At 40.5% G+C, this 22,702-nt stretch overlaps 1 protein-coding gene across 2 annotated transcripts in view; it reads left to right on the forward strand.

Annotated features, from left to right (window-relative positions):
• Nucleotides 1–22,702, forward strand: part of RNF2 (ring finger protein 2) — a 38,955-nt gene that overhangs the window by 13,239 nt on the left and 3,014 nt on the right. For both annotated transcript variants that reach the window (XM_037145691.2, XM_037145693.2), the window contains exons 2-6: nucleotides 12,601–12,689; nucleotides 16,241–16,401; nucleotides 17,246–17,461; nucleotides 21,197–21,469; nucleotides 22,246–22,417. In XM_037145691.2, the coding sequence (XP_037001586.1) occupies nucleotides 12,603–12,689; nucleotides 16,241–16,401; nucleotides 17,246–17,461; nucleotides 21,197–21,469; nucleotides 22,246–22,417 (909 nt within the window). In that variant the 5' untranslated portion in view covers nucleotides 12,601–12,602. The remainder of the gene's footprint in view (nucleotides 1–12,600; nucleotides 12,690–16,240; nucleotides 16,402–17,245; nucleotides 17,462–21,196; nucleotides 21,470–22,245; nucleotides 22,418–22,702) is intronic.

Here is a 22,702-nt window from a genome sequence, read left to right on the forward strand (position 1 = left end):
GGATGAGATATCTTTGTATTGTCTTCATTTCTTTCAGCGGTGATTTTAATTTTCAGTGTACAGGTCTTTTGCCTCTTTGGTTTAATTTATTCCTAAGTATTTTTCTTTTTGAGGCTTCTGTAAATGAAATTGTTTTCTTAAATTCCATCTGAAACTGTTCATTGTCAGTGTACTCAAATGCCACTGGCTTTGTGCGCTCAGTCCATCCTTCCCGGCGCTCCTTCCCCCATCCCTGGCTCTGCACAGCTGCTGGTTTAATTTATCAGTTCGGTATCTAACATTTTTTTGTGCGGGCTTTAGGGTTTTCTACATATAAGGTTGTCATTTGTAAACAGAAACTTTTCCAATTCGGATGCCTTTCTTTTTCTTGCCTAATCAGGCTACAGCTTGTAACACGAATACGTTGAACAGAAGTGGTAAAAATGCCATTCCCTATTTTGCTGTCTCACTTTTTTCTTTTTAAACATCAACCACTAGACAGCAAGCTTAGAGGCTTGTAGCTTTACTCTTTATTTATTTTTCCTCATTTATTGTATCCCATGTATTTTACCTCCTAAGTATTTTCCAGCTCTGCCTCTCCTAATTCATACTTACTAAAACACACACACACACACATTTCTAACTGTCCCATTGTAGGTATTTTTTAATTTGTATTATTGCACAGGTCTTTAGTATTTTATTCTCCCTAAGTCCATCCTCCACTGTTGCTACAGTTGATCTGTGTATGTCAAATTTTGTCATTTCACTGTGTATTTTTCCCAACACCTTTGCATAGCAAAGGAGGTCTCCATGATCTAGTCCACAGTTTAATTCTTTAGGCTCTGTCCTATTCCAGACTCCTTCTTTTCTCTTAACCTAAAAGTAAAAAACCAAAAAGTAGGGGCAAAAAGCATTTATTTGGGATCAAAAGAACTGCAACACAGATTCAGGCAGAGACCTAATTAACGTCCTAATTACAGGGTGAGTGAGGGCAAGGGGTTTTTATGAGAAAAGGAAGGAAATAATTACATGATAGAAGAAAGGCATTTTTCTTGGTGCCAACAAACTGGGTGACTTTTTAGCTATGTGACTGATAACTGATTCTGTCTTCAGAGAGTCCATAGTCATCAGGGTATTTTTGTTGTTTGTCCAGGATGTCTGTCTGCGGTTTTTTTGGCTTTGCAAAGGGTTATTTGTAAGACAGTGTTGGTTTTGCCCAGTCCAAAGCTTGTTTTGCCTAGTTCAGATATTCCAAAGGTTCAGGGACCAAGACATGCAAAGAACTTCCTCTGGAGTGACTGTGTTGGCTCCATTTTTAAATGACTTCACTTATGTCAGCTCTTCACTTTTCACTCACTGAATACTGAGTGACTTGTAGTTTCACAAAAATCCCATGCTGAGTGCTTTGCTTATTATGTTCGTCCTTTGGGACTGCTTTCCTTTCCTCAGTTGGTTAACTTCTGCTTAACTTTGAACTGTCCTCTTCCAAGGAGGAGTTTCAAACCTTTTCTGATTTCTTTTCCTCCCTTGGACTACTTCTTTGTGCTTTTGTAGCATTTATCAAATTGTGGAAAAACATGTTCAGGGCCCACTAGCCAAAAAAACCTTGCAGGGTCTCATTTCCTTTCGCATAGTAGTAGCTCTCCGTAAATGTTTTGTAAACTGGTAAACTCAACCGGTTTTTGTTACGGCTCTGTTAGCTTCTAATATTGGTGAACAAAGGACAGAAGGGAAACAGCTGTTGCTGATAAACTGGTACTGATTGATATTAGACCTTGATAGGCACATCCAAAGCTTTGGGGAAAGACTGAATGGGACCATTAAGAAAGTAGGAATTGGGCAGGCAGAGTGGAGTGGTGTTAGAGGAGATGAAATAGTGATGAGTAACGCGGAGTATTGTAACGGGGCACATGACCTACATTATCCAGGCTGCATTTTGATGATACTTTGAAAAATCTTAGAACATTTTTTCTGTAACAATAACTTAATTATGTAGAGACTAGAAGACATTAAGTCTGTTACCAGTACGCAAAAACTTAATTAAGACTGGGTAATGAAGATCTGGTAATTCACCTTTGAAGGTTTCTGCTCTGTGTTTCACAATGTGGCAAAAATGTAATCCAGTGAGGAGTTGATTACGTTATCTTTTTAAATGAAGAAGCTGTTAGATTAGCAAAGTAATTTTGATGAGTATTCCAGATGTTTAGGGCAGTGACAACTTTTTCAGTAAAAACACCTTCTTTGTGTCTTGGACGAGTACATTGTCTGTCCTGCAGCCGTAGCTCTAGATGATTAGACGGCTGCAGGAACGGCTGCAGGCGGTTCCTGTGAGCGACCCTGCAGGCAGGGTCGGGTGGCAGTGGTGGCTCACGCAGAACCTGGTGCTGCTCCTGGGTTTGCCTGGTCTGGAGTAAACTCTAACAGTAACGTCTGTATCCTGGAAGCAGGCAGTGTTTTAATTAAGGAACAAATCATTTGATCATTCACGTGTTGTATAATATAATGCAAGAAGAAAAGAAAGATGCTAAGTTTGGAAGAGTTAATTTGATGTGACCTTTATGTATGTTCACAGGGGACAATAACCATGGAAGAAAAAGATACATTTCTTATCACAAAAGGGGGGAGGGAGGGCGTCTCTCGGTTTTATTTCATAGTGCTTCGTTTGAGCAATCTCAAACGAAAGAAAAAAGTGCTTTGTAGGAAAAGGGGATAATTAAATAATTTAAAAGTGATTATATTGCTGATATATGATCTATATTTCACAGTTTAAAAAACAAATAAGGGAACAAATCATATACAGGACAAAAAATATGCAGGATAGAGACGTAAAGTGTTGGCTGTGAGGACTTGGCTTTGTTACCCTTACGTTTGGCAAGTGTGGTAGGGTGACAAATGGGCCCTCAAAAAATGCCCACATTCTAGTCCCTGGACTCTGTAGTGTTACTTTATTAGGGGGGTGTCTTTCGGATAGACGATTACTCTGGATTACCTGGGTGGGCTCTACCTTTCATCACATGTGTCCTTACAAGAGAGAGGCAGAGGGAGATTTTTCCCGCAGAGGAGGCCGTGGCTACATGGCCTCGGGCAAAGATTGGAGTGACGCGGCCACCCGCAGTCCGCCCAAGTTGGAGGAGGCGAGAGGCTCCCTTCAAATCTCCGGAGCAAGTGCAGCCCTGCCAACACCTTGGTTTGGCCCTGGAACACTGATTTAGAACTTCTGGCCCCAGAACTGGCAGATCAACTTCTGTTTTAAATCACCAAACTTGTGGTAATTTGTTACAGCAGTCATTTTTCAAAGTGTAAATGGACATTTCCAAATAACCCCATTTACCTAAATTCTCCTTTGGGAGGGGATATAATTTATAGGTCATTCATTTTGGATTGTAGTTGTATTTCAAATTTTCTGAAAGGATCAGGCAGTGTTTATGATGAAAGCAACTGGTCAACATTTTCAGGATGAAAATGAGAAGAGCTCTGAGGATTTAGCTCAAAATAAGTTATATTTAGAACTTTTTTTTTTTTTTTTTTAGGAGGGGGAAATGTTTTATTCAGTCCGGAAGCTCCCTCATGGTTGCTTTTTTATAGCTTCGCTCTGGTAAGAGCACAATTCAGACTTCTTACTGGAAACTGAGTTACCAGTCCTGTGCCCCAGCACGTGCCAGGGTCTCACTTGAGAGTTTGGTCTGTTGTGAGTCTCACCAAAGAATAACGGCAGCATAGGTTCTCTACACTTGACCTTTGTGTTTTTCATGATTAGAGAACAGTGCGCCTTGGCTCATACTACCGTTATCCCCTCAGAGATGGCAAGTGGAGGGATGGTCCAAGAGTCATCCCGTGGAAGCTTTCTGAATGTTCTGCAAAGCTCACCTTGAAGATGCCCTTCTTTGTGTCGTCTGTTAAACCCTCTTAGGCAGCTTCTGATGGAATTTGAGCCAGAAATGTCTCCTTCCGGTATTTCTTTTTTTTTCCCTTTAAGATTCTCGGAACTACACTTAGCATTCAGTCACATACAGGTTACTGACATAAACGACGGACAAATCTGCCTTTTCTGGTCACTTTCGTTTGTTGTAGAGGAAGCCTTAGACGAGTAGTCTTGGATTAGCCTGCCAGTTGCTCTTTTTTTATTATATGAGGCACATTAACCGAATATTCTTAGATACCTTTCTAAAACGATTTATTCTTTTTAAAGAGGATTGGTGTAGAATGTTTAATAGTTTAGGGAGTGGATAAATAATTCCTTTTTTTTAGTTTTTTATTTTTAACGTATGAGGGGGTACTGAGAAATAAGATATCTTCTCAGTTTTATGGCTGTCATGGCAGAGATTTTATATGAACATCTCATTTAACTTTACCAAGGACCCTGACATTTTTTGTCACTTTCCAGATTAAAACAGAACAAACCCTTGAGAAATTGGGAAGTTTGCTTGTGGATTCATACAGTAACGGCCAGCAAAACTCAGGCTGATCCAGTTCCAAAAATCATTCAGCCGTGCTTTGTAGTTGTCTCATCTGTGAACCGTAAGATAGGACATCCCTGAAATGGGAAGTTCCCTGTCCTTACTCTCGAGGAGTTTGTTGTTTAATGGATCTACTTTTCCTTCTGTCGGAGCTAGAGAAGGGTCTCGGGGGCAAGTGCATAGCCCAGTTAGGGGATATGAGGGTCTTTAGAGGTCTCAGAGAGTTGACGGGAAGCTTTATTTAGTATTTTCTTCTACTGTTTTCACATGAAACCTGTTCTTTGCTACATCTAACCTCTGTAGACTTGACCATGATATTTTAGTATTCCACTCAAACAATTTAAGCGTTGTAGATTAAGGTGGGATAGAAATGGCACTTGAGGTAGCTTTTATATTTGTTTGTCAGGTACTGTCAAATGATATTTACTTAGAAAATGTTAAAACTGCTGGTTAGGTCTCTAGACTAGTCTTCAAAGGACTAACATGCAGTTGAACTTGGCATCCAGATACAAATCTTCTAGTATTTCAGACACATTACTTAATGTAATATGTTTTTTAATGCAAAACCTTCAGTTGGAAATTTTACTTTATTTCTTATTTAGCTATAGTTGGCATATAATATATGTCAGGTGCACAATATGGTGATTTATCATTTATATGCCTTATAAAGTGACCATAGTAATCATCTTTCACCATGCAAACAATACTGTTGACTATATAGAGTAGATATTTTAGTCTCTAAGTTGGGGACTTAATGTATTTTTGTCCTGAATATAATTTTTATATTCATTTTCAAACATTTGTTTGTATTCTTAAAGTCTGAAATATAGGGTAGTTCTAGGAACCAAATTCTGTATATTAGAATGATAAATAATTAATAATTGTATTTATTCATATTATCCTGAAAGTAGACATACAATTTCTGGGACAAGAATGATTAATTATTAGAGCAGTATCTGCATCACTTTCCTTCTGCCCGAGTCCATCCCCAGGGCAGGTCAGTGAGAGCCAGATGTTTGTTTGGTAGACCGAGAACCTGAAAACACGCATTTGAGCTTGTGCGCTTGTTCCGCAGCTCTAAACATTTTCCTTAGTTGGTAAGGGGAGGATCCTAGGTTCTTAATCTCTGGAATGTAAATGAATTTTTCTTTTTGGGTGGGAGGTCAGACAGGTCTCTAAACCTAAGACCCCTGGAATGTCTCTAGTCTCATAGTCATATTCCCCCCAGTACAGAAACACATGCTTCTAGAGAGAGAAGTTTCTTACCTATTCAGTTATCTTTATGTTCTTAAGGTTTTGAAGGACAGATTTTGTTTTTTTCGCTCAGAGCCCTAACCATGCCAAAATATTTAAAAAAAAAAAAAAAATTTCGCCCTGGCTGGTGTGGCTCAGTGGGTTGAGCACGGGCCTGTGAAGCAAAGAGTTGCCGGTTCGATTCCCAGTCGGGGCACATGCCTGGGTTGCAGGCCAGGTCCCAAAAAGGGGACATATGAGAGGCAACCACACATTGATGTTTCTCTCCCACTCTTTCTCCTTCCCTTCCCTCTTTCTAAAAATAAATAAATAAAATCTAAAAAAATAGGCCCAACTGATAAACCTTCCTTTTGTCTTCCCTTACCCTTGTTAATTAGAAGTGACTTCTGTTTTCAGTCACAACCATATGAAATGTTACGGTTACCTAAGGTGAGCTCCTTCCTTTACTCACCACCATTGTTGAATTACTCAGCAGATATTTACTGAGTAGCTACTGTGTGCCAGGCACAGTGCAGGGTAATGAGGATATTGTAGTGAGTACGATACTCAGAGGCTATAAAAGTGCTACGGTGGGGGTGGGGGAAGGGAAGATGGGAAGAACGACAAAGTTAGAATTTTGTTAGACGGTGTGGAGGAGCTAGTAGCTATGGGAAACTCATTGGGGAAGCGAGCCTTTTCCAGGTAGAAGGATGGGGTAGTGAAGATTCTAAAATGAGAATGAGCAAGATTGATGAAGAGAGTGACATGTGGCAGAGACATGGTGAACAACTCAAAATCACAAACATTTAGGTGTTTGGATTTCTATCATAATTGCTAAAATAGGGTCATGGTGCACATCTTGCTCAACAATTTGCTTTTCAAAAAAAAAAATCTTAAGCCCTGTCTGGTGTGGCTTAGTAGATTGAGCACCAGCCTGTGAACCAAAATGTCATTGGTTCAGTTCCCGGTCACGGCACATGTGTGGGTGTGGGCCAGGTCCCTAGAGAGGGTGTGCAATAGGCAACCAATTGATGTATCTCTAGCACACTTGATTCTCCCTCTCTTTTTCCCTTTCTTCCCCCCTTTCTCTAAAAGTAAATAAATAAAATCTTAAAAACCTTAGTGTATATTATGTACATATGTTGAATTCCACATCAGACATAATACCTGTATAGTATCCTGTACTGCAGATATAGCATAATTAGCCATATTCTTATTGTCGGACATCTATAAGCTCTTATGACTTTTTGGTAATACAAATACTGCTGTTAATTTTTGTATGTATATTCATATTTCTGTGAGAAATATTTGAATAGATTTATGAAGAGAATCATGAGGTAAGAACTTAAGTGCATTAAATTTTTTGACAAAAAAAATTTGGGGGTACAGAGCCTACTCTGAGAAGGGAAGATTCAGCCAAGCACTGAACCATGAGTGTTATTTTTTGATTTGGCCAAAAAGCAGGGGTAGTTCTTCATTGTAGTCTCTTCATTGGCATCTGTTTTTCAGATACTCTCTTTTGATTCACAGGTTAATTTTATTGAATTTTTATTTTTTCTTATTTTTTAAAGTATATTTTATTGACTATGCTATTACAGTTGTCCCATTTTTCTCCCTTTATTCCTCTCCACCTTGCACCCCTCCTCCCACCAGCATTCTTCCTCCCTCCCCCCTTAGTTCATGTGTATGGTTAATACAAGCTCTTTGGCTTTTTCATTTCTCATACTGTTAAGCTCCCCCGTCTATTCTGTTCTTACCAGATATGCTTCTTATTCCCTGTACCTTTCCCCCCATTCTCCCTCCTCTTCTTCCTCACTGATAACCCTTTATGTGATCTCCATTTCTGTGATTCTGTTCCTGTCTAGTTTGCTTTAGTTCAGTTTTGTTTCTGTTGGTTTTAAGTTCAGTTGTTGATAGTTTTGAGTTTTATTATCATTTTACTATTCATATTTTTTATTATCTTTTTCTTAGATAAGTCCCTTTAATATTTCAGGGACTTAATAATAGTAAGTCCTTTTAATAAGGTCTTGGTGATGGTGAATTTCTTTAACTTGACCTTATCAGGGAAGCACTTTATCTGCCCTTCCATTCTAAATGATAGGTTTGCTGGATAGAATCATCTTGGATGTAGGTCCTTGCCTTTCATGACTTTGAACACTTCTTTTCAGCCCCTTCTTGCCTGCAAGGTTTCTTTTGAGAAATCAGCGGATAGTCTTACAGAAACTCCTTTGTTGGGTACCTGTCTCCTTTTCCTTGCTGCTTTTAAGATTCTCTCCTCTTTAATCTTGAGTACTGTCATTGTGATGTGTCTTGGTGTGTGCTTCCTTGGGTCCAACTTCTTTACAACTCTCTGAGCTCCCTGGACTTCCAGAAAGTCTATTTCCTTTGCCAGGCTAGGGAAGTTCACCTTCATTATTTTTTTAAATAAGTTTTTAATTTCTTGCTCTTCTCTTTTCTTTCTGCACCCCTTTGATTTGGACGTTGGAAAGTTTAAAGTTGTCCCAGAGGTTCCTAAGCCTCCCCTCAGTTTTTCTGAATTCTTGTTTCTTCATTCTGTTCTGGTTGACTGTTTATTTCTTCATTGTGCTCCAAACTGTTGATTTGAGTCCTGGTTTCCTTCCCATCGCTGTTGGTTCCTTGAACATTTTCCTTTATTTCCCTTTGCATAGCCATCACTTCTTCCTCTATTTTGCAACCATACTTAAACAGTTCTGTGAGCATCCTGATTACCAGTGCTTTGAAATGTGCATCTGATAGGTTGGCTATCTCTTCATTGCTTAGTTGTATTTTTTCTGGAGTTTTGATCTGTTCTGTCATTTGGGCCATATTTTTTTGCCTTCATGCACCTGTTATATGTAGGGGGTGGAGCCTTAGGTATTGGCTAGGGTAGGGCAGCCCACTTGGCTGCATTGTGGCGCTGTAGGTGGGGGTGGAGTCCGAGAGGGAACAGTGCTGCTTGCTCTGCTCTCAGAGCTGGCTTTCAGTCACTTTCCACACTCCCCACAAGCAAAATTGGGTCCTTCTAGTGCTGATTCCTGGGTAGGTGGGTTTGTGTACATTCTGGAACTCTGTGAGTCTTCAGTGAACTCTCCTGTGAGGCCGGCAGTTTCTCCTGCTGCTGTAGCCCCCACAGGTTTTTATAGTCAGAGGTTTGAGGCTTTATTTGCCTGCACTGGAACCTCGGGTTGCAGTGGTCTGTCTCACTCCCCAGTTGTTCCTCCTGGTTTATTTCCATGAAGTGTTGGACTGCCCACTCTGCCAGCCACCTCCTTGCCAGGAGTCCTCCCCGCCTCAGATGCCCATCACTGTGCCTCCTACTGCTCTGGATGAATGTCTAACTTTTTGGTTGTCAGGTTTCCATACAGTTCAATTTTCTGCACTTCCGGATATTTTTGTTGCCTTATTCTGTTGTGTGAGGAGGCCAAGTGTATCTACCTACACCTCCATCTTGGCTGGAAGTCTATTTTTATTGAAAATTTTAAAGGATAAATAGGATTACTTTAGAGTTTAAGGTATCTGTGTTAAAATATCAATACACGTTGTACTGAAGTTCTAGGAACTGATGTTTCTATTACACTTCTGAAGAACATGGATAAAATGACATCATCCAGTAAGTTCTTAAGTGTATGTTGATCACAGATAATAAAAGGTGGGGAGTGCACTTGCACAGAGATTTCCACAGTACTGCTACGGAATCTTGAGTAAATCAGCCTCCTTGTCAAGGAGGACATTTCTCATGCCAAATACTGTAATTGTGCCTTAAATACCAAATTGCTCCGTCCCCATTAACCATGCCACAGTGCGCAGCAACGATTTGGGAATTCCTGTTCCTGCACAGTGTGCTAATACTGGGTATTATCAGTCGCTTTAATTTTTTTTCCATATCACAGACAAAAAATAGAACAATGTAGTGATTATTAGTGCAGCCAAGCACATTTCAGTTTTATTGGCCACTAGTATTTTTCTGTTAGTTACCCATTCATCATTTTGCCTGTATTGAGTTGTCTTTTAAATTGACGTGGGGGAGGATTCAGTAGAGGTCATTGGCCTTTGGTTATAATATGTTACAAATATTTTCTCCCTGTCTATTGCTTAGCTTTTAAATTAGCCTATGATGTCTTTCCTCGTTTTAATACATTTCTCAATGGTTATTTGTGGTTTATAGGAAATCTGTGGCTTTTTTTTTGACATGTTTTTAATTTGATTCTACTGGGTTTTCTAGGTTAATGTTGTCTGCAGCTGATGCTTTGTCATTTCCTTTTCCAGTGTTTCTCTCTGTTTTAAAAATTTTGTGGCACATTTTAGGACTTTCAGCAAAATGATGTAGGGCAGTGTTGTTTTGCTCCTGACTTTTTAAATAAGAATTTCCAAAAATTTAACAGAGTTTTGCTTTTGTGAATAAGGCATTTTTTTTTATGTTTTTTATGTTGTTTCAGTTTGATGTGTGCTTTTATATGGTGATCATTTTGCCCTTTAGGTGTATATTCTAATTTCTAGTGCTTGGTTTATTTTTTAGAGTCTTCATGGTTTTCTTATTTAAAAATTGAAGTGTACAAATGTTTGTGAGGGAGATTTCTCATTACACATCTCATATATTTTAGCAGTGTAGTACTTTCATTTCATTTCATTCATTTATAAGGAACTTACCATTTCAATTTCGATTTCCTCTACCCATTTCAGCGCGGCTTTTGCCCTTCTACTTGAACTCCGTTTGATTCTTGGGAATGTCATCATTGTGGCCTCTCTGTGACCTCCTACATAGTTTCCCCTTTCCTTACCAGCCACACTGACCCTTTCCGTATTTTAACATGTCTAGTTCTTTGAAAGGCCTTCCTTGATGCCCCTGTCTTAATCACTCCTTTTCTTCTTGATTCCCTAACCCAAAGCTCTTTTTTTAGTATCTTTTATATAGCACTTAAAATTTTTAAAATTTATTGTATGCATATTTGTTTTGTTTGCTGCTCTTCTAGTATTGCATACACTGCAGTAGGTAATTAGTATTTAAATGAGTAAATGATAAGTGATCTTATGAAAAGATTAGGGCAAGGAGAGGGACCTACCTGGCTAAGAAGTCTGCTCTCAGGCAGATCGATATATGGTAAATTGCTTCAAGAAAACTGAGAATCTGGAAATTAAATTCTCCTAAAACTAACCAAGTTCTGTATATATCCCCCTAGGAAGCTTTTGTGTAATTCAGGAGAACACATACACACTCCACTTTCAAGATCCCCAGTTAAGTCATGTAAGAACAGCACTGGTGAGCAGTAATTTTTTCCCTTTATGTATCATATAAGGTTCATTTTTTTCCTTTCTAAATGCTTTACCTCACTCATTTAAATTTTATTGAAAAGCAGGCTCGTTACAAAGTAGGTTTGTTTGTGGTTTTAGGAGAAAACACAAGGCATATGAAGTTATTGAAGACACTGGGGTAGGTGTGTAGGCAGCTGCAGTCAGTGAAAAACAAGGAAGTCCGAAGCATGGGACATACATTGTGCTTCACATCCACTTTTTTCTACTTACGCAAGTATAACCTTTTTCCTCCGGCTTCTTTCAGGACTTCTTTTTCATCTTAAATTTCTGTAATTTGAAAATGATATGTCAAGGTATTGGTTTGGGGGCATTTATTCTGCTTGGTGATTTCTGAGCTTCCCTGGACATGGGGTTTGGTATCTAACATTCATTTGGGGACATTCTCAGTCATTGTGGTTTCAGATATATACTCTGTTCCCCTCTCTCTGCTCCTCTTAATATTCTCATTATACAAGTTACATGTTTTCTAGTTACTAGTCCTTGGATATTCTGTTCTTTTTTCCCCAGTCTTTGTTCTTTCGCTTTTTAGTGTTTGAGGGATCTATTGGTGGATCCTGTAGCTCAGAGGTCATATCCTTAACCTGATCCAGGCTACTGACAAGCCCATCAAGGGCATTTTTCATGTCTGGTACAGTGGTTTTGATGTCCAGCATTTCTTTTGGTTCTTTTTAGGATTTCCATCTTTTAGCTTACAGCGTTCATGTATTCTTGTGTGCTGTTTCCTGTATTCATTAGAGCCCTTAGCATATTAATCATTGTTGTCCTAAATTCCTGGTCTGATAATTCCAGCATCCCTGCCATGTCTGGTTCTGATATTTGCTTTGTCTCTTCACATTTGGTTTGTTACCTTTTCATATGCCTTCTGATTTTTTCTACATAGCAGGACATGATGTCCCATGCAAAAGGAGCTGCTCTACGCGGGCCTTTAAGTGATGTGGTGAGGTGTAGGGGAGGGCAAGGCTCTGGGTCCTATCATTAGGTCTCAGTCTTGCAGTGAGCCCATGTCTCTGGACTGTGGGCACTTCACAAGTGGTTCTGAACTTTTCCCCCTCCCCTTCTTCCCCCGGTAGGTAGGGACAGGATGGCTAGAATGGGCAGGAGGCAGATATTCCCCCCCGCCACCCCACCATGAGCTAGGTTCTGGATAATACCCCAGCACCTTAGGTTCTGGTTACCAGTTTTTCCCGAGGGTGGGGCTAATTAAGAAGAACAGTGTGACCAGTGGCTGAAAGTTCTGGAAAGCAGATTTTGTATTTTTGGTAAAAGTTGGACTAGGTGGCCATGATGTAGAGCCTGAAATTTTCCTGATTGAGTTCTAAGTTCAATGACCATGAATTTTTTAAAAAGGAGTATTGTTTGGGTTAAGACAGTTTTCTATATGTTCAGTAATAATTAAGTACTTCCTGCATGCCAGCTTTTGGGCATTCAGGGATCAATGACAGTCTCTTTTGCTCTTGAGTATCTCATATTTATAAATGGAGAGATTCTTGAACTTTCCGTTTTTAAGGAGCCAGTGTATAATTTCTTACTATATTATTCTCAGGATTTATAATTCCTAAACATTATTTTCTAGGCTTATTTCTCTTTCAGATACTAAAACTGTTTTTCTTTTTATTCCTAGCAATGTCTCAGGCTGTGCAGACGAATGGAACTCAACCATTAAGCAAAACATGGGAACTCAGTTTATATGAATTACAACGAACACCTCAGGTAATATAAATATAACTAAGATAACTTAGGGGAAATATGAGACCTATGTAAATTGACATACATTTTTAGGAAACTTGAAAGAACATGACAGTAATAATAAATTTATTACGCATAGTCCTGACTTACGTACATTTGGTTGACACTTCATTCATTCATTCATTCAACAAATAATTAGAGTGCATACTCTGCCAGCTCCTAAGCCACACACTAGGTGAAGTGGTGAGTAAAACTTGTAGCAACAGCCCTTAGCTGGGGTGTCTACCCTTTGGGGCCACACATTAAATATATTGTGACATATAATCACAAAAAAATCTCATAATGTTTTCAGTAAGCTTATGATTATGTGTTGGGCCACATTCATATCCACCCTGGGCTCTATGTCACCTGTGGGCCACAGATTGGATACCCCCTGCCTTAGAGTTTATAGACATTAAAAAAGCAAATATCCATAGAATTAAACATTTGAGAGATTGGGTAAAGGAAATGTCCTCACTGCTGTAATAAATAACTGGGGAACTAGGAGAGACTATTTTGAGAAGGTAAAAGATGGGGAAAGACTGGCAAAGGAAAGGGGTCTTGAAGGAGGTGAGCATACTGAAAACTTAAGTTTGAGGTGCCTAGAAGATAGGCAGAGAAGCCAACTGGGGGTCCAGAGTAAATATAAAATTTTAGAGATTGTCAGTACATTTATAATAAAACAGTGACTGGATAAGGTCACCTAGAGAAAGATGAGCAGAGGGCCCAGAACTCAATGCAGAAGAGCTTCAACATTCAGAAATCAGGTAATGGACAAGGGTCCAGCAAAGGAGACAGAAGGGACAGCCAGACAAAGGTACGGAAAAATGGGAGAGAGGGACACAATCTAAGGAAGTGTTTCAAGGAGGAGGGTGCGGTTACTGTGTTCAGCGCTACTCAGAAGATGACTGAGATGAGAATTACAAAAGTGCACCTTGGAGTTAGCAGTTATGTAGTTGGTGGCTTGGGCAAGGGATTCGCTTGAGTAGATTTTGCTGTTCCGTGGAAGGAGGGGAGAGTGAGATGCACAGTCAGCTAACTCTGCATCGAAGTTTGGCTCTGCAGCCAAGCAGGGAAATGGAGTGCAAGCTGGAGGGGAACCTGGAATTGGGAGGTTTTGCGTTCTATTGTGTTAAACAGTGGGACTGAGAGCCCTTCCCCTGGCCACCCCCCCACCCTCCCCAACCAGCTCCAAGGCACATTATTCATGTCTTTCTGCAGCAGCTCTCTGGAGACACTGCTCGAGGCTGACGTGGAGGAGAGGTTACTGGAGTGTGAGCACGTAGCATAGTGAAAAGTGACACACTTGAGAAGGTGGGAGGGAATGCACTTTTGACGGGAAGAGGCAGGCTTTCTCCTCGTGGCACGAAAGAAGATGATTTGTAAAGATTTCATAGACACTGAGAGCGCTCTTTTTTAACTAGATTTGAGGCGAGGTAATTTACTGAGTGTTCAGGCAGCGAAGGTCTGCAGATAGAAGGAAAGATGAACAACAGTGCAGTGAAAGAAAATGAGTTTGTTAGAGAAACTGGTTGCAGAGCAGGGCTGAGTACCCATGCGGAGCTGGTGAAGTTCGTAGTGGCCCCAGTCTGGTTGTGAGATCCCTCCACAGTGCCACACACCTGCACAGGTACAGGCACAGGGGGTGTGGTTGGGTGGGTCCAGGGTGGGGATTTCGCTAGGCAGGTTCTTTCTAAGAAGGAAGAGGAGGACTAGCTGAGTCGTCATCACACTCCGATTATTTCCTCATCCAAGGTTATAATTCCTAAATTGAAACTTTTAGTTCATATTAAACTAAGCGAAATAAAATATGGAAAGTGCTTTATGTAGAGAGGTTGAAATATAACAGAAACTTGATAATAGTGGTAGGTACTGTAAATGTAAATATATTTCACTCGAGTTCTTTATGGACAATGTCTATGGTTTCTGTGTCTTTCCTTGTGGGGTCATCCATCTTTGACCCTGTGGAGACAACAAGTGTGATGAAGAGGCAGCGGAAACAGGAAGTGTCATTAACATATGGGAAACCTTATTTCTTCTTGCATCTTTCTTTTCAGTTGTCACCATTGGACCTCTTTTCTGAATCTGTAGGAGGCAGCATAGGTGGCTTTAGAGCTGGGTAGTTTGTTTCCGGTGCCAAACTGGAAGAGAGTGGGGAGAGTGGGTGGACAGTGGTGGTGGGGTGAAGTGGGAGTCTGACCTCCCTGTAGCCGGGAGAGGTGTGCATTGGCACCCCAAAGGCATTGTCTCACTGCACCGTTTTTTCGACACGACGAGTAGAAATACTAATACTTTCACAGTTGAGATGGACTGTAGTTTAAGTCAGTTTGTAGCTTAGCCCGAGAGTCTGACCACTTTGTGTGGAATTGCTTCTGCGGACAGACCAAGACACTTTAGAGTTGAAAAAGTGACTTTAACATGAAATACAGTTAAACTGTATATAAATTAGAGAATACTTGGGATCTTTTTTCTGGATGGCAAGAAATATGTAATTTACAGTAATCCCCTCTTATCCACGGGGATTACCTTTCCAGACACCTACCTACTGGATGCATGAAACCAGAGATAGCATTGAACCCTATGTGTACTGGGTTTTTTCTATACATGCATGGTTAGGATTCCTTCCTACTGTAGATCTTAACTAACCTCAGCATATGATATTTTCTTTTCTTAGAGAACTTTGACCTTTTTTTACTTAAATAAAGCACTGTACGGCTTCTCCGTCTTTTTGAATTGCCAGCATTACTACTCTTGTGCTCTGGGGCCATTAGGAAGTCGAGTAAGGGTTACCTGAGCACAAGCACTGTGACACAGAGACAGTTGACCTGATAACTGGGAGGACTCCTGAGCCACCAAGGTGTGGGCAGCGTGTACAACGTGGATACTCTGGACAAAGGAGGATTCACGTCCCAGGCGGTTGGAGCAGGGCAGTGCAAGGTTTCCTCACGCTACTCAGAACGGTGCACAATTTAAAACTTCTGAATTGTTTGGTTTTGGAATTTTCCACTTAAATTTTTAGACCGTGGTTGACTGCAGTCACTGAAAGCTTGGAGAGGGAAATCACAGATGAGGGGGAACCACCGTATTAGCAAAACGATGTGTTTTTTTTTAAGATGGAAGAATTTTTAGGGATTACTGAGCCCTAACTTCCTCATTTTGCAGGGTAAGAAACGATGTTAAATAGTTATTTAGCGTAGAGCCATGTAAGTAGATAATATGGTTAGAAGTAGAACCTAAGGCATCTGATTCCAAATTTAATGCTTTTAAAAATTGTATCAGGCTAATTTAAACACATTACTGTATTATCTTGAGCATTAAATTAAGAGCATCTATATAATGCAGTGGTGGGGGAAGTGAAGGGTATCGGGGGATATTACAGCCAAAACGAGATTGGCTGTGAGTTTACAGTGGTAGTGGCTGGGTGACTGGTACATAGATCTTCATTTTTGTCATTTTCAACACTTTTGTATAATTGAACTTGTCCATAATAAAAATACAGCATTTAGCATTTGAATTTCAAATTGCCTTTTTTATAGGAGGCAATAACAGATGGCTTGGAAATTGTGGTTTCACCTCGAAGTCTTCACAGTGAATTAATGTGCCCAATTTGTTTGGATATGTTGAAGAACACCATGACCACGAAGGAGTGTTTGCACCGCTTCTGTGCGGACTGCATTATCACGGCCCTCAGGAGTGGGTACGTTGGAACGAGACGCTGAGCGCTTCGGGTTCACTGGGGCAGGCTCTGCGGCTTCTGAGAAACAGTCTCTAGAAGTATTCGTTTTGAGAATTAGAATTTTTCTGCAGTTTGCACTTCAATTATTGGAGAATTTTTATTTTGATTTCACACAGTTTTAGAAACTTTAGAAGGATGAGTGATTGTTTTGAGGAAATTACAGAGCATGAAACCATGGTTTTTCTCCTTCTTAAGTATACAAAATAGTATCCTTAGGAATGCTGTTTTTATTTTTAAATTTTATTTATTTTTAGAAAGAGGAGAAAGAGAGGGGGAGAAACATCAGTGTGTGAGAGAGACAGTGATTGGTTGCCTCTTCCACATCCCCAGGTGGGGACCTGTCCTGCAAGGCAGGCACGTGTCCGCACTGGGAATTGAACTGTGACCTTGTGGTTTGCAGGCTGACAGTGCACTGAGCCACACCAGCCAGGGCTGAATGTTGTTTTAATAAAAGAATTGATAACATAAATTAATAATAGAGGTGGTTAGTTTTTCTTTGCATGTCATGGATATTAGAAAGAGAAAAATTTATATTAAGAAAGGATTGCTGTTTCAAAAATGGTTATGTATAAGTTATTGGGAACATTCAAATTTTTCTCTGTGGGCAAGTAGTATAGAGTATCTGAGGTTCCCAGACTCTTGCTTATCACTAGTCAGATTTTAAAGAAAGTTTAATTAGTTTAAATTTCTGTGATTTAGTAAAGGTATTAGAGTATAGATAATAACTATTCCCAAAGCTAGATATTTTTGTCTGTAGCCTAGAGATACTACTATTGTTCACATTTGTCCTTCTTTTTAAATTTAGCAATAAAGAATGTCCTACATGTCGGAAAAAGCTAGTTTCCAAAAGATCACTAAGGCCAGACCCAAACTTCGATGCACTCATCAGCAAAATTTACCCAAGTCGTGATGAGTATGAAGCTCATCAGGAGAGAGTGTTAGCCAGGATCAACAAGCACAACAATCAGCAAGCACTCAGTCACAGCATCGAGGAAGGGCTGAAGATACAGGCCATGAACAGGTAATGGGGAGGAGGGCAGGGGGGCCGTTTTTCTGAATACTTCATTAATACTGGATTTTTACTTAACAGCCTCCATTGTGAAACAGACAAAATGCAGTAACCGGTAGTAGTTCTGCGTGATTACTCTTTTCATTCAAGTGTGTTACATGTCTCCAGGTGTCATACATGCCTGGGTTTCCATTTGAAATATTGTCCTAGAACTTTTGAAAACCCTCTTTCATACCCACTTCTCCCTCCACTTACCCACAGTTCTGTTTCTCCTCTTGACTTTATAGCAAAGCTTCTTGGGAAAGTTGACTGTGCCCCCTCTCTGCTTTCCCCTCCTGTCCCTTCCTGAACTTCTGCAGTTAGGCTTTCATCCCTCACGTCACCCTTGTCTAAAGTTATCAGTGGTATCCACATGGTGGAATCTAACTGCTGCTTCTCAGACCCCATCTTACTTGCAGAATTTGATAAATGAATTTTTCTTTGAATAATTTTCTTCATCCAGCTTTCAGGAGACCATATTTTCCTGTTTCCCTTTGTATGTTATTAGCTGTTTCTTACCTCAAACTTAACTATGTCTCCTACCAAACTTTTTGTTTTTACCCCCTGTTGTTTTTTATTCTTGCTCATTTCAGTAGATGGCAGTTCCATCATTCTACTTGCTTTAGCCAAAGACTTTGGAGTCACCCTTAACAGCTCTCTTTTTCCCTCTGTGTTCCAGTCTGTTAATAAATACATTTTTATCTTTCTCTATAATATATCTAGATTGGCCTAGGCCACCACTGTCTTTCATTGGAAGTACTGAAAAGGCCTCATGATTGGTATTTGTACTTTGCACACTTACCCCACAAAGTCTGTTCTCTGCACAGCAGCCTGAGAGATTGCGTGGCACTGAAAGTCAGTTGTGGTTCTCCTTTGCTTCGAAGTCTCTAATAGCTTCTATTAACATTTGGGACAAAAGGCCTTAACGCTGACTTCTAAGACCCTGTATAATGTGGGTACCTTCTTACCCCCATTCTGTTTTCCTTTCTGACGTCTCCTAATGAATTCAGGCCTCGTCATTCTCCAGAGTAGGAGATGCCACTGGAGTTCCATCCGCATCTAGTGGTTCTCACCTTGGCTGACCGTCAGAGTTACTGGAAAGCTTTCATCCCAGGGCTTCAGAAACACCTCAGACCGAGTGCGGTGAATCAGAGTCTTTGACTGGCTCCAGACATCGTTCTCCAAGGCTCCAGAAGTGGTTTCGAAGTGTGGTTTCGACCCCTGGCATGGAGCTTGAAAGATGGGCTCCATTCTAATTATACGAAACTGACCTGCAATTGTATTTAGCAAAGTAAAGTAATAAAGTGTTCAATTTTTTTCAATTACAGTTTGTTTTAGTTTCAGGTGTACAGTGCATAGTGGTTAGATAATTGTATACTTTACAAAGTGGTCCCCCCTGCATATTTCTAGAACCCACCTTGCACCATACATACTTACAAGGTATTATGTTTTGAGTATATTTATTTTAAAAGAGTTACACAGTCCTAAGAATTGGAGAGACGTTGATAGTTATTTAACTTAGTCTTTTACCAGGAGAAAGAATCCTCGTTGCAAAATCCTTTACAGCTAGTCCTTCGGTTTTGCTTGGACATTTCTAGTGGTGGGGTGAGAGGGAGGAGCACCTTTCGTTCGTTGACAAGTGTATTACGACTTCCTTACCGTTCTTCAGCCTCACACAGCACCCTTCTGCCCGGGCCTTGGCACTTGCACGGTCCTTCAGGAGCCCTCTGCTTAGTGTGATCCACCTGGCGCATTCGCTCACTTTCTTCAGGTGTCTGCCACGTTCCCATCTTTCACCTCAGGACTCCATGCTTTCTTACCCTCCGTGCCTTGTTTTCTCTGCAGCACATCATTCTCTGACATTTGTCTGTTACTGGCTGCACGGGAATACTGTGAGCCCCAGGATGGTAGAGACTGTGGCAGTGTGATTGATTCTTACCCCACCAAGACATGGAGTCGTGCTTGGCTGCAGTAGCTGCTGAGTAAATATTTTGAATGCATGAATTTAAAAAAACTTTTATGTGCAGCAGTCTTGGTCTATCTTTGTCAAAATACTTCAGTTGGATTCTATGTTTATTTCAGATTTGCTTTTATCTACAAGTGCTTCAAACAGTTTCATACAAACATACATTTTTATGCTTCTCTAAAGCTAAATATATTTCTGATTGATTGTTCCTCATGTGACATTTGAGTCTTTTGATACAGTTCTTGAAATGCTACCTCTGGGACAGTATGTGGCATTATAGATATGTTTTAATAAATGCAGGATATAATAGGCTATTGATCTTCATTTCCAAACATTTTATGAAAGCTACCTGAAATAAATTAATCTAGCTTTTGTCACTTCAAATAGAAAGAAGTGTGGAATATATTAGGACAAGTAACCCTATGAAATTACAGCAAACTTAAAAAAACCTTTTGCTTTAATTGTAAATTTTAGGACATATTTAAATATAGCCTTTATATTTTCACTTTTGAGTTTTTGTTTTATTGTTTTTGGCATGTTTGTATTTTTTTAAATTGCGATGAACAACACTTACCATAAAGTTAACTACAGTTTTTTCCTGTTTATTTGTTTAAAAAGTTAACCATCTTGGCAGTTTTTAATACACAGTTCAGTAGCAGAAGTGCATGCGTATCGTACAGCCGGTGTCTAGAACTCTTCATCCTGCAGAACCGAAGCTCTGCACCCAGTAAACCGCAGTGTTGCACTCTGTCCTGGCAGCCACCGTTCTGCTTCCTGTCTGCATGGATTTGACTACTTTATACACCTTGTATAGGCAGAAACATAGTCCTTTTGTGATTGGCTTATTGCACATGGCATCAGGTTTTTGAAGTTCATCCATGTTACTGTGTTGTTTTAAGACTGAATAATAGTCCATTGTATGTGTTAATATCTTTTTGAATTATAGTTTTATTGCTTAACATATTAGTCATCCCCTGTTAGTTTTTGAAATTATCTATAGATTTCATAAGCAATATAGTGTTTTTTTGGGGGGGGAAGCAGAAGATTTCTTGAGCATCTTTCCTAAGCAGTGGGCTGTTATTTCCGTGTTCTGGCCTTAAACATTTGATAACGACACTGTTTTCGGAAGCGCATGTCATTCTTTTGTATTCCTTTTTCATCATGCACCTCTGCTTTTTACTTGTGTGTGCAGGGAGAGAGGACGTGTCTCACACCCTGGCTCCAGTTACGGGGCTTCCTAGCTTAGTAGCTGTGGGCTTTAAATCTCAGTCTCATTTTCTCAACTGTAAAAGATGATTATGCCTTGGTGGCGGTTTCGATGCCTGAGTAAGACGTCTGCGAAACGCCCCGCCCAGTTGTGTGTTTTTCGCACTCGAGGTTGTTAGAGAGCTGCTTCTCCGTTCAGATGCCACCTCACTTTCCTCACTAGAGTAATTTTGCATCACGTCAGCAGACTTGGGTGGGGTCAGCAGGGAGGATTTCCATGTCATGCCTCTTGGATTTTGTTTCTGTAAGAATTTCTAATTAAAAAGGCATGGTTTTTCCTCAGAACTTTAAAATTTTTATGTCTGGATCACGGCTTTCAGGGACATGTGAGAAATAAATGCCATTATCCGGCTTGAAGCGCATTTAGTTATCAAGATTTTTTAGGGTTCTAAAGTTCAGTAAACATGCTTCAAAACCTGTTCGTTAAAAATACCTAAACTTAAACGTTCTGCGCCCCTTTTTGTTTCCTTAACCAGATTACAGCGAGGCAAGAAACAGCAGATGGAGAACGGCAGTGGGGCCGAGGACAACGGGGACAGCTCCCACTGCAGCAACGCGTCCACCCACAGCAACCAGGAGGCGGGGCCCAGCAACAAGCGCACCAAGACGTCCGACGACTCGGGGCTGGAGCTGGACAACAGCAGCGCCGCGGTGGCCATCGACCCGGTGATGGACGGTGCCAGTGAGATCGAGCTGGTGTTCAGGCCCCACCCCACCCTCATGGAGAAGGATGACAGCGCGCAGACGAGGTAAGCGTGCGGGTTGGTCTCAGAGGATCCCAGTTCAGGAAACTTAATGGGGAGTTAAAAGGCCATGTTGCACGGGGAAAAGGGGCAGTATTTGTGTTGACCAGGCTTCATGTATATATTCTTGCCGCCTAGGTTGTTGATTTCATCCTCACATGCTTCCCATCTACGCTTACACATCTGAAAAGAAGCACCCTCCTCCACAGAGGAGGAAAAGGGTGCTTTAAATTTCTTAACAGTAATCCTGGGGTGCCAGTGGCCCCAGAACTCATGCCGCTGAAGGCGGCTGCCTTACTGCTGCATCCTATGGGGCTCCCTGCCGTCGAGTGCAGACAGGCCTCAGATCCTGGTGCCTGCAAGTTCAGTGCGTGGTATCCTTGATGAGTATACCATGTGTTTTTAAAAAATATCCCAAGATTAGCATTTTAATGCTTAGTCTTAAACACCAGAAAATGGATGAATTCTTAGACATAAGAAATTGGTCATTTTCTTACTGCTATGGCCAGCAGACCTTCAGTCACTGGGGTGAGGGGGTATGTCCTTTTCCTCAGTACTGTGCATATTTCGATTTATTTTTGTCATTTTATATCATATTTTATGGATGCTTTCGTGGCCTGGGTAGACAGGTTGTCTACTTTCAATAATAAATTTTTTAGATAATTTCTGATATTCTTTTGTTGATAAGTGAGACATTTACATTTTATAGAAATGTATTCTATACTTAAGTACATTTTCATCATTAATCTAGCAATTAAATGTCTAATGATATATTTATCCAGATACATAAAGACGTCCGGTAATGCCACTGTGGATCACTTGTCCAAGTATCTGGCTGTGAGATTAGCTTTAGAAGAACTTCGGAGCAAAGGAGAGTCAAACCAGATGAACCTTGATGCAGCCAGTGAGAAGCAGTACACCATCTACATAGCAACTGCCAGTGGGCAGTTCACTGTGAGTGTTTAAAGTAACAGGCCCTGGAAAACCAGGGGCACACGGACCGTGTGGGAGTGGCAGGTGGTGGGCTGGGGCCCTTAAAATGGGGCAGGGCGGGGCCCTGATACCCTGAGAGAGAGAGAGAACCTGGCAGTTGACTTTCAGATATCTTTTATGAATGGTATAAATGGCAAGTAGTTAATCCTAAAGGTTTCTTTTTTAAGTGGAATTTCATGTTTTCTTTGTCTCACTACTACTGTGCTTTGAGCAGCTTTCACAATCCATTCTTTCTTTTTTTTCTTT

This window comes from Artibeus jamaicensis, unplaced genomic scaffold (assembly GCF_021234435.1).
Source record: "Artibeus jamaicensis isolate MK-2021 breed Jamaican fruit bat unplaced genomic scaffold, CSHL_Jam_final contig_2170, whole genome shotgun sequence".
Lineage (NCBI taxonomy): Eukaryota > Metazoa > Chordata > Mammalia > Chiroptera > Phyllostomidae > Artibeus > Artibeus jamaicensis.